Source organism: Thunnus thynnus, chromosome 23 (genome assembly GCF_963924715.1).
Source record: "Thunnus thynnus chromosome 23, fThuThy2.1, whole genome shotgun sequence".
Lineage (NCBI taxonomy): Eukaryota > Metazoa > Chordata > Actinopteri > Scombriformes > Scombridae > Thunnus > Thunnus thynnus.
Window position 1 is genome coordinate 12,483,303 of NC_089539.1, and position 12,394 is coordinate 12,495,696.

The 12,394-nt window shown below is 42.4% G+C and overlaps 1 protein-coding gene across 2 annotated transcripts in view; it reads left to right on the top strand.

Moving 5' to 3' along the window:
* The window catches only part of atxn7l1 (ataxin 7-like 1), a 36,638-nt gene that overhangs the window by 16,970 nt on the left and 7,274 nt on the right, over positions 1 to 12,394 (top strand). For both annotated transcript variants that reach the window (XM_067582543.1, XM_067582541.1), the window contains 8 exons: positions 341 to 539; positions 658 to 1,103; positions 4,064 to 4,146; positions 7,183 to 7,445; positions 8,437 to 8,653; positions 9,776 to 9,897; positions 10,027 to 10,575; positions 11,075 to 11,327. In XM_067582543.1, the coding sequence (XP_067438644.1) occupies positions 341 to 539; positions 658 to 1,103; positions 4,064 to 4,146; positions 7,183 to 7,445; positions 8,437 to 8,653; positions 9,776 to 9,897; positions 10,027 to 10,575; positions 11,075 to 11,327 (2,132 nt within the window). The remainder of the gene's footprint in view (positions 1 to 340; positions 540 to 657; positions 1,104 to 4,063; positions 4,147 to 7,182; positions 7,446 to 8,436; positions 8,654 to 9,775; positions 9,898 to 10,026; positions 10,576 to 11,074; positions 11,328 to 12,394) is intronic.

Here is a 12,394-nt window from a genome sequence, read left to right on the forward strand (position 1 = left end):
TTTTTGTGAAAAAGTTCTGGCACAGATTTGCTCTCTCTTGCGCTACAACACATCCATCTGGCACCTAAGCAGAGTACAAAAAAACAAGTAGTTGTAAATACCAAACTGCATTACACTCATTACAAGGTGCTAATCAGATGCAAATGAGTTCCAAAAAAAGTACCCAGATCCAAAACGTACCCATTAGCATTGCATGATCTTGATATTAGGGGTGTGTTTTGATTATTTGAGTGTGTGTTTTTCAGTGTTGGTATGCGTGTGTGTGTGTGCCTTGCAGGTATGTGAGCTGACACATAAGTACGTATTCAGATATGTGACTCTGTTTCTTTCTGTATTTCAGAGAAGCGCCACGGCTCCCCCGTCCCCTCCAGGAGCCCCCTGGTGCCCATGAAGCCCAAGACGCCCGCAGTGGCCCCCGCTGTGGCTCCCAGTCCTGGGGACACACTGGCCTTCAGGGTCCCTAAAGATTACCCTCACTCCCGGTTCAGCAAGGCGCCACTTGCTGTCTACCCACCAAAGGGGGCACGGAACAAGACATGGTGGGTACATACTTTTTTTTTGTTGTTGTTGTCGGAGTGTGCTGCATACTGCTTTTGCTGCTCCCAGAACAATTATGTACATACAATGACACGAAAATCCTCTCCTTCATCTCTCCAGCGTATCACTTCCAGTCGTAAGCCTGGAGAAGATGCCCTGCCTCAGCCGAGCAGACTCCGCGTCACACGTCCGCCTCACTTCCTCCTCCTCCTCTTCCTCCCCCTCTGCCTCCTCCCTCAAACCCCCGTCCCTCACTCCCCCGGCCTCCCAGCGTTCCGGCGAAAAGCTAATGAACGGTCGAGGCACCGGCGGGCCGTCCACACCGCGCTCCACCGCGTCTCCATCCTCGCTGGACGGGCGGCCCAGTCCGGCACGCTCTCCGCTGGACAGACGGCCGGCATCTACACCTTCTCCCTCCCCGCTGGACCGAAAACCCTCCCCGTCGCCTTCGCCTTCTCAGCGGTCTGGAGCTCTGCTGTCGTCATCGTCGTCGTTGTCGTCGCCTTCGGAGAAGAAGCAGCAAAACGGAACTAAGGCTGCCTCCAGGTCGCACAAAAGACTCTCAGGTCAGTCATAAGAGATGTCCATTTACTGTCCTGGAGTTAGTTTGGGATCTTCATCTTTCCATCAACCTACAGATCACAAAACTGATTGTAGAACTTTTAGCCAACTGAAATTCCTGTGCTTGAAGAGTTAAATATTTCTTTCTTCGCTCCTTAAATTACTCTCTTAAGCTTTACATAAGAATTCCTATGTTTATTCATGCATACACTCTCACAAGCTCACACACTCACTATTTCTTATCTCAGTATCCTTTGGAGAGCTTCCAGGCTGAATGTTTGGCTGCAGACAAGACAGTGGTGGGGTTAGACTGTGTGTTTTGGAAAGGCAAAGACTCCTCCCTATAGTTTTAACAGCATTCTCTCTCTCTCTCTTACTTACTCTGTTGTTTTCTCTAGCCCTTCTTCCTCATTCTAACTTCCAAACACTCAATTGTTTGTTTTTTCCTTTTTAAATTAACATTGAGGCGCACAAGGAAACCGAATGCTAATCTCTTAAGTAAGAGAGGTGAAAAAAAAAGATTTGTGATAGATGCTTCAGGGTCTGGTTGTTGGTATCATATCTCTATCTTCCATCTTTCCTGTCATTCCACTCCTCATTTTTCTCTTCTTTTTCTTTGTTTGTGCTGAGTCTTGCTGCGCTCCAAGCCACTGATTGACACCCTCTAATTCAGTAGCTCCCGCTGCCAAAAAGCTGCTTGTCTTTAAGAGAGATTTTCCCCACCTCCTGCGTCTCTATATTTCTTCACCCTCTCACACTCCACCTCCTGCCTCGACCTCCTTGTTTCTCTCTCACACACTCATACTCTGTCCTAATTTTCTCTCCCCCCCCCTACACTCCTGTCTCCCGTTTCACTCTGGCTTTCTCTCTCTATTCATCATCGTCTTATTTATTCACTCATCTCGTACTTCTGCTTCCTGTGTTGTTCGGTTTCCTTTTCTCATCTGTGTCTTTCTTCAGTCTGCAGTCAACCGCCTCATCTTTCTACCTCTCTCAACTTCCTTTTTTACGTTCGTGTGAACTTGAAATTGAGCACATGAGTTTGTTTATGTTTAAGCACATGTTCATTGCTGTCGTACGTTTGCATGTTTCTGTCCATCTGCATCCATTGAAGCTGTCACATACTGCAAACCCAAAAAGATTACAGGGATTATAGCAAAGGCCAGCACTAGATTACAGCCCTCTGACAGTAACACTGTTTAAGATGACCTGCTGACTGGAGGTTGTTGTTGGCCGTCTAGTTTGCGTGGAGCAATGAAGGTCTGTCTGTGTTTCTTAGTGGTGCTTTTGCTATTAGTATCAGCATAGAAAAGTCACAAAAGTTTGGTTTGAAAGGTCTCCATGATTCAAGATATTTTCAACATTCAACAGTTGACACAGGATGTAGAAAATGCAAGCACTACATAAATGAAAATCATTATTATTTTTGGCATCTAAAATTAAATGTTTTTTACACCTTACTACTTATTTTTGTACTGCTGTATTACAGTAGATGCAGCTTTATAAATGAGTGCATTATGGAAAGCAACAAGAACAATCACACAATTTTTGAACACAGGTCTGGTGCAACCATATTGTATTCAAGTTTTTTTGAAAGAGAAACATCCAGATGAAAGGTAAAGGTCATTAGCCAAACTGAATCTTGTGAACATAGTTCCTGGATCACATTTGATCTACCATAGTTACCACAGCAGACATCATTTTACTCTTGTATTGTTGTTCTATCCACTCTTGTTGCTGCCTTAATGAACAAAGCTCTGTTTGACAGTGTTGTTGCCACCCATCATGCAAGCTATTAAATGTGTGATTTAAATTGTTATCACATCAAAAACTGAATATAGGAACCAGGTTTTTAAAAAAAAAGTATATTTCTCTTTAACTGGTTATCATTTCAGCACTTGTGAGAAACCAGCAGACTAATTAGCATCTGCTTGTTTTATTTGCTGTTTACTTACTTTGAAGATGTTTTAATTGGTGAAATGGTGACTGAACCTTTTAAGTCCCTGAAAAACTGTGCTTTAAATCTTCAGTTTTTCTCTATAACATTAAATATTCAAGAATTTAACATTTAAAAAAATCTTCATTAAGACTGTGTGAATGTGGTTTGATCACATTTGATTTACAATGACCAAACGACCCCCACCAGCTGTAATCACATTCTGATTCAAATGTTGCTGAATCCTGATTGGTCCGTGGAAGTATTCAACATCACCTTCTTCCAACTGAGCCCCGCCGCCTTTTTAAACCAGTGAGAAGATAGCAGAGAAAAAAAAAACAAACTCACAAATCTCTCTTGTGAAATAACCAAACTTTGGCAGAAAATATCGTGCACATGTCAGTTCCCATTACTCATAATACAGAAATGATTGAGAAAGTAAGTTTTCAGAGTCTTGAAGAATGTTCGTCCGCTACTTCCAACACCTGAGTATTTTTCTCACGTATAACATTCTTACCGTACAAAGAGGCTTTTTTACTTTGGCTGCCACCCGCCACTGTCTTTTAAAGTTAATGGTCATCTTTCATCTTCAAGTGTATTTTCTCTTCAGATTTGACTCTTTAAAGCAGGAGAGAGTTTCCTGGGCTGTCAGTCACTGTTGACTCCTGCCAAGCTGCCAGTATCTCCTGTCTGGAGTGATTTGTCACAGCGTGAGAGATCTGTACAATTTATCCATTTGAAACTGGAAGCATTACTAATAATGTCACACAGAACAGCACTATTAGACTGCGTTAGCGTTAGACCACGACTGAATGACTGAAAGAACAAAGGAATATGTGAAGAGATAAATGTCAGTGAATGAACAGCTGCCTCAAAAGGAGACAAATTAATGCACTCGTGGCATTGTGAGGCTCCCACTCCCATCAAATGTGATTTCATACTGAAAACAGGGAAAGAAGAAATTACCAAATGATAGTCTTTCAGTACCAGACTTGTGTGTGTGTGTTTGTGTGTGTCCATGTTTTACAGGGAGGGTGTTTGATCCAAACAAGCACTGTGGAGTCCAGGACCCAGAGACTAAACGACCTTGCACACGGTCTCTCACCTGCAAGGTAACGCACGCAAATACACGATCACGCACACTCTCAGAAGAAGAAGACAGAACTCACCACCTTTGTGTAGTTTGTGAGGAGACAATAATAGTTTCCTAGTTGTGTCATGACTCTCCTTCCTGCTTCCTGTGTAAGATCGTTTGACCAGGAAATCAGCTTTGTTTGTTTAGTAATAATAATTGAAGGGTGCACTGATGTCACTATCGCAGGACTCCAGCTACAGCTGTGACTCTTGTCTGCCTCTGTGATATCTCTGCCCTGCCCATTTTTCAGTTAATGCTGGGTAGCAGTGCTGAAGCATTACTGGGCCTACACTTCCCTTGATGCGGTAATTATAGATGTTGGATGAGGCCACAACATCTTTCAGCAGTAATAGTCCGTTTTACTGTCCTTACCTCTAGCAAGCTTTACTAATCACTTCAAACTGGTTATTAAGCAATTAAGGATGTATCAAGCTAATGTGTTGATTTTTATTTATTTTATTTTTTTTTAGAAGTGGATGGTGATAAAAATCATTTAACTCTCTACCATGTATTCATTAAAAACAATGAAAAGAATTTAAACTTAATTTATACCGTCCCAATGAGATCCACAATTTTAAGACAAGGACTGGGCCCCGTTTCCTAAAAGCATCTTACGGTTTAGTTCTCCTGGCTATCAGTTTTCACGTCTTGGTTTTTCTTTTTATCTATATTATTCTCTACATGCAGCAGAGCTAATACAGAAATGACATTTACAACAGGTGACCTGCATATTCATGAAACTCTCAGGAGCGATCACTGCTTGATTTTACGTCGAACATATGCTTCATAGTGACATCTGCTTCGAACAGCTGCAAAATCGATTTAAAGGTTAGTTTCGTAAACCGACTTCCACCCACTAACATAAATGACAAAAAGTATCGAGCTACAATCTGGAGACATTTAACTACACATTTAGCTGTTTTCATACTTAACAATTCGAAAGGGACGCTTTGTGATTCATTTTGAATACGGCACAGCTCAAGGTCGGAAATTAACTGGGGCTCGGGGCAAAATGCCCCTAAAAGAATGTAAAATTGCCCTTGGGATTGGGATCGCGGGGTCTTTTTTAATTGCCCTCGTAAAATAAACAGTTAAACAAAGACTTAATGCTTTTTGCAAAGCGTGTCTGGATTTTGCTCTGTATTCAAAGTGCAACTCAGATGTCTGGGACAGCTAGGCTTCCATACCTGCTCTCCTCCCATCGGAGCGTTTTGCGAGGCAGCCACGACAACTACCAACGGTAACGTTGCCAACATGGAGCATTTTTTAATTCACAAACCTGTCGCACTTTCAGCTGAGTCACTATCAGTTGGAAATGAAAGTAGGTTAGAAATCTGGACAGCCACTGACCCTCTCCCTGTCTGGCCTGTGCCTAAAAAATCTACTGAAGCTGTCACAGCGCATGTTATTTTAAACCATAGAGTGCCGTACCTAACATGACAGCAATGTTGAGATGTTGAACTGTGACATTGTTACATAACGTCACGTTTATTGTTCATACTTAAATAAAATATGCATTAAATGGGTAAAAATACTCACACAGTTATAATCTGTAACTGGGATTATAACTCATGTTCTTGCATTATAAACTCGGCTATTGGTCTGTTATGCAACATAGAACTAAGGTATTTCCCATAATTTTCAAAAATTGCCCTGGAAATGATCCAAAATGCTCCCAAAACATGTTTCATGAGGGCAAAAAAAGCCCTAGTAAAAAAGGGTTAATTTCCTACCCTGGCACCTCTTATAAACTGTTAAATATAGCTCTTAACAGAATGCACATGCATTTACTCTAAAGTGCTGCTTTGGGTGTAAAAATGTAATTGTTCATAGAAATACTCTTACAACTCATAACTTCTAGGGAAGATTGTTATCATTTAGTATCTTGACAAGTTGCAGCCAACATGGGCAAAATTACAAAATGTTGCAGAAATTACTTCAGGCAAACAGCAGCTCACATTTGTGCATGCTTTCTCCTGCTGTCAGTGTGAGTGTCTGCTGTAGATTCTCATATCAGGACATGAAGACAAAGTACTGGCATTGGCCTTTTTTTGCTTCAGCTTTTAAGGGGAACTAGTGATTTAGTATTGTACTTGCATACAATTGGGGAAACATAAGAGACAGATTTAAAAAAAAAAAAAAAAAAAAAAAAAATTCAACTGGTCCTCCATTAGATCCTCCATGCCTGGTAAATACTCATTTAATACTTATATACTCATACTTTAAAACTCCACATGTCCAGTTTGTAATTCAGGATTTCTGTTTATCCAAGATAACCCTGGTGACATCACTGTGACATCATCAGGGTTATTTTCTCAGCTCCCTCCAGAGTCACAAAGATATTATACCACTGTTTTCACAGAGTGGTTAGCACTCTCATTCACCCCAACATTACAAGTTAACTGAACTTCTTGTGTAAAATTGGTGGAGTGCCCGTTTCAATTGTTGACACTCTTATTCAGCAGTCAGGATGTGTGTTCATGATCAGGATGTAAGATGCACATCTCAGGCCCTTAAAGCATTTGAAGAGGCCGTCACCCTCAATATGACCTTTGAATGAGTACAGGAAACTCTTTCCATAGGCTATTTTAACCTGTTTAAACCAGCAATTCAGCAGCCTCAGATTGACATTTTTTAAAAAACGATTGGAAAACCAAATGTTTGACAGCTGGTTACCTTCCAAAGTAGTTGGAAGGGTAGACAAGCTTACCATGCACAGGCAATATTTACCCGCGTTAGTCTGGTGTGACGTGGGCAACAGCATGGTGCAGTGATTATGGAAACTTTCCTGAAACCACAAAGCCATGATTTAAGCCCCCGAGACTTCAACCATCGGCCCTGCTGAAGCATGTTTGAGCTACACTCTGAATTCTTCACAGATCAATACTTTCATTAGCAAAGTCTCTCTGGAAATAACCTAATATCTCTTGACACTCAGTGCTTATTATCCCACAAAAAGGCAAGGATGAGATAGCAATTAACTTTTTTTTTCCCCCCGCGTCTCTTGCCGCAGACTCACTCCTTAGCCCACCGCCGAGCCGTCCCCGGCCGAAGGAAACATTTCGACATCCTCCTGGCCGAACATAAGGGGAGGGCGAAGGAGAAGGAGGGAGCAAAGGAGAAGGAGAAAGACAGGGAGGGAGTGCAGGGAGGGAAAGAAGGCGGCGGCCAGAGCATCGCATCACAGGAAACCACATGTCCCAGCAAGCCTCACTGCCCCAACGGTCGACCCCTGTCCTCACTGAAGCTACGGCTTGCTAATGCGCACATACCCAGGTAGGGCTCTCACACACACAGTATGAACTGTGCATGTCAGTTCAAGTCCACAATTCAAAATTATCAGATGTTTTGCCTTTTTTTATTTTGAGAAGTCAAAAAATTACTACAGTAGATAGTTTTCCTAACTGATTTTGTATTCTAAGTATTCAGTTTCTTAATGTGAGTTGACTATTTAAAGTTTAATCTGTACTTCTAAGGACTTCTAATTCGTCACAATTTACATTTATTTTGGATAATTTAGCATTTTTTCATACACAATAATTTAAGCATTTATAATTTAAGCAGTCATTTTTCTTTACTTTTACTTAAATATGAATTCTCCAGACTTTTCAAATCTGAACTGGACCCAGACAGATACATGTTAAAATCTTTGTCTGTTCATGTTTTTCCCACCAGGGGATGCTGTAAACAAGAGTGCAAGGAGTGACAAACAGAAGTAGACATGATAGTAAAAGGATGGCAAGTCTGCCCTTGAGAAAGAATGAGAAACTCATTTCCTCTTCCTATTTGGAAGATGATCCTCTGTTTGAAGAAGGGAGTTATTTGGGGCTTTGCCTCTGTGGCAAACATTAAGCAAACATTGATTGCAGTGTGAGCACAGATATGACATAAGCTTTTGTGTTCACAAAGTTTTCTGTGATTCTCACACTTTCTTCCTGTTGCCCTTTTTATTTTTTTTTTGCTTCTTTCTCTCAATCTTTTTTATTTGTTTCCTCTCACATTCTTTTATCTTGTCTCTATCACATTTCTATTTCCTCCTATCACTTCTTTCTCTTTCACACTTTCTCTATCTGCTCACCTCTCTCTTTCCTTCTCTGCGTCTTCATATTTCTGTACAAACGTTTCTTATATTCTCTCCCTTCCTCTTCTTCTCCTCATTATTTTTGGTTTCTCTTTCTCTCCACGTTCTTATGTCTGTCTCATCTATTCTCTGCGATTTCACTCTCTTCTGTTCACCCTGATGTATTTTTTAACACATCCACTCCAGGGTTCCAGGCTCCACCACCTCCACCTCCAGTCCTCTGACTCCAGCACCAGCGCCTGCCACAGCCCCAGCCCCAAACCCAGAGCCATCTCCCCACATCTGGGTGACGGCGGCGGGAGATGGTGGTCGGCTTTCCAGTGACGAGGGAGACACAGAGACTGCAGAGGACACGGACAGACCTGGCTTTCACTACTCCAGTCACCACCCACAGCCTTTAGGGGTAAATAGTATGACTAACGTTGCACTTGAAGGCATTTTAGCAGTTCATAACCCTGGGAGACCAGTTTGAGCCAATATAATAAAATCTCTGCTGTATCCCACAGTGTCTGCTTTTATATGCCATATAGAGCCTTTTGTTGTTGTTCAGCCTTAGCTGTTGGTCTTTTCTATTGTTTTCAGTGCAAAAAAGAGGTTGTGTGTAAGTTTGATTTCAGAATCACAATAGTTCAACATGTAGGGGAATGCACTTATTTGCTTTCTTGCCTTTCTTGTTACATGAGGAGATTGATGCTACTCTGATATGTTAACTTTAAAGATGAAGCTACAGCCAGGAGATGGTTAGCTGAGCTTAGCTTAGCATGAAGACTGGAAGAAAGGGAAACAGCTAGCCTGGCTCTGTCCAAAGTGAAAAAACACCTCTAAAGCTCAGTTGCTAACACACAGTATATTGATAGTTTAAATCCATGTAAAACCGAAGTGTAAAAACGACAAGTTGTTGTTTTATAGGAGATCATGTGCCAGACTGTATCTCGTGCCAGGAGCACTAACTTCCTGAAGCTTTGTCGTTGCTGTGAGGTTGCCAGGCAAGCAGCAGAGACTCCAAATAAGCCAAACCTTGTCTTTAAGAACGGCAAACAAGTGCTCACGATATAATTAAAATAGATGGACACTTGTTTTGTATATAAACAGCTAAGGCAACTATGTTTAAATTTTCATTGCTGTGCTTTCTGCAGTTAAAAGCCTTTCTTGCCAAACTTCTTTCAGCCAGAACTGAACACCTCCCCGTACAGTTTCAGCTTCTGTCTGAAACCATTTGGCTGATGGAAAAGATGTTTTTGTTCCGAGTCTGTTAAGACCGAAAAAGTTAGCACAGGAAGGATGTATGACTCGATTTCCTGTCTAATTAAACTGTTCATTATATATACTGCATTTATTGCCATTATGCCACTGAAAATCAGAGTGAACTGCCCACTCACGGTGGATAAGCATATTTCCTCTTCAAATCTAAAAATAAGCATTGATTAGTAATATTAAGCTCGATTTGGAGTTGGTTGGGGTTTTTTTTATTTCGCCATGCCTCATCTTGCATTCCTCTCACTTTCACCCTTCTTTCTCCCTCCAGTTTTGCGTATTCAGCAGCAGGCTCATGGGGCGGGGCCACTATGTGTTCGACAGGCGATGGGACAGGATGAGGCTGGCGCTCCAGAGCATGGTGGAGAAGCACCTCAACGCACAGATGTGGAGGTGAGTATGTGCATTTGTGTCTTGGAATAGAACTGTTTCACATAAAAATCAATGTGTGAAAATGATACAAGTACCAAAAAAAATGTTTGAATTGGAAACAATTAAAATATCCTCTCCTTGTTGTTCCAGGAAGGTGCCGTTGGCCGCTGAGAGCCTCCTCTCCCTCCCTTCCTCTGGTACCTCCTCCATCACTTCACAACACCCTTCCTCTCCCACCTCCATCACTTCCCCTCTCCTCACCTCCCCCTCCAACACCTTCTCCTACACTGCCACTTTTCCTCAGTCCGCATCCAAGGCTGGGGTGTTCAGTATCCGAGATGCCCAGCAATCCCTCGCCCCGGTTTCCACGCCAGGAAAAGCCCGTAACGGCACGCATAAAGCCAGCCGACCATCCAAAGAGATAGAGGACTCTGTAGCGGGCTCTAAGAAGAGAAAAAACCCTTCCTCCTCCTCCTTTTCTTTTTCTTGCTCCCCGTTTCCGCCTGTGGATAATCACAAGAGGAACGGCAGCAGCTATCATCCGACATTACAAGGTTCAGGGGGGGCAGCTGCCACTCCAGCCAGGAAAAAGGGACTTGGCCGTGGGGGAAGTGGACGTGGAGGAAGCGGGCTTTGGAGTAGGGGCGAGGACTGGTTATCTAGAGCTGATGGATCTCAAAGCCACAACTTGCAGAACAGGTGAGTCCAGGGCTGCAGAGCTCATGTCTGGAAAGTTAAGAAAATATCTGAAAATTCATTTGAACAACCACAGATCTTTCATCATTATTGTATCTTTGAGAAGATCCTGAAAGATGAACTTGTTAGAAGTCTATTCCAAGAGCATCAGTTAAATGTGTTCAAGATAATGGTGTCAAATAAAAAGCTTATTTAATCCATATTATCTTTATTGACATTTTGATTGTAGCCAGGGCTACAAAAGGCACTGTACAAGCTCAGCTCAACACATGACATAGAATGTAGGCAAAACACATCAGAGCATGATTGATTAAAAGTAGAGCATTGTGTAAACAGAGTGCCTGCAGTGCAAACGCTGTGATGACAGGTGTTTGGCTTTCTTCTAAAATACACAGCACTATAAAATGTGTTGTGATGATTTTATACCAGGCCAAATAGATCCCGCTGTACAGTGAGGGTTCAACTAGAGTGTATTATATATCACACTTCTTGTCCTCTCCAGCCGCGATCTTGGCACCACCAGTATATCCCACTCACCCAACAGAGAGCTGTCCTCCGCCCCCCATCAGTCACTGGCTCCCCCATCCGGACCCCTGGCTTATGGAGGAAAAGCAGAGGGGAGGAAGAGGAGGAGCCCCAGCTCTTACAGAGGCAAGGCCAGCAAGCTTAGCAGGCCGGGCGGACTGAAGAGCCTCTTCGGGAAAGGGAACGACAGCGGGGGGATACTGGCCTCCGCGCCTGAGTCCCCGAGACAGGTAGGTGCAGGCTGTGTCTCTTCATTATCCAGTACTCTGATTGGCGTGCTCAGTTCTAAATCATCAAACCAGCCTTATAGTTAACTGAAAGTCCATCACCTGCTGTTAAAGGATCAGTGTGTAAGATTTAGGGGGGATCTACTGGCAGAAATGGAATATAATATTTATTTAAGTATGTTTTAATTAGTGTATAATCACCTGAAAATAAGAATCATTGTGTTTTCGTTAGCTTAGAATGAGCCCTTTATATCTACATAGGGAGCAGGTCCTTGTCCATGTAGCCTGCCATGTTGCACCGCCATGTTTCTACAGTAGCCCAGAATGGACAAACCACACCGACTCTAGAGAGGGCAAGTTTCACGGCCACCGTAGGTTCTCCTACATGCTTGGAAGGGGAAGGTGAGGGTATTCAGTTGGTTGTACAACCTCAGTGCTAGATGCCACTAAATCCTACACACTGGTCCATTAACTATGGTATATAGCCTATTGCCCTGATAACTGATATTTCAGTCTGACAACAAAATCCTAACCCAAGGTCTTCTTATTAGCTTTTCTTGAGGCTTTCAACCACGAGAATGAAACTCTGGCAATGTGATAACAGGTGGTTCTTGAACAGAGACAAGGGTTATGTTATCCCCCTACATAGGACCACCTGTTATCACATGAACTATCTTTTGTCATATGATAATAGTTGAACCATCCCCATGACAGCTGAACACTTCATCCACTGATGAAGACCATGACATGTGGTTGAAAGTGCCAGAAAAAGCTATTAAATGTAAACGTTTTTTAATCAAACTACTATTTCCAAGGTCAAGAATGAACTTTTCTCAGGAAATGTCTGTAGGAGTGTTTATTGCTGAAACTACAAGAGCAAACACTTGTAAACTCTCAGCAGTCTCTGTTAGGGTTGCAACTGATTATTGTCATTATTGATTAATCTGCCAGTTATTTTCTCGATGAATCATTTGGCCGATGAAATGTCAAAATCACTGCTATAATTTCCCACAGTTAAATGTGATGTCTTCAGAAGTCTTGTTTTGTCCAACTCACAGCTGAAAACCCAA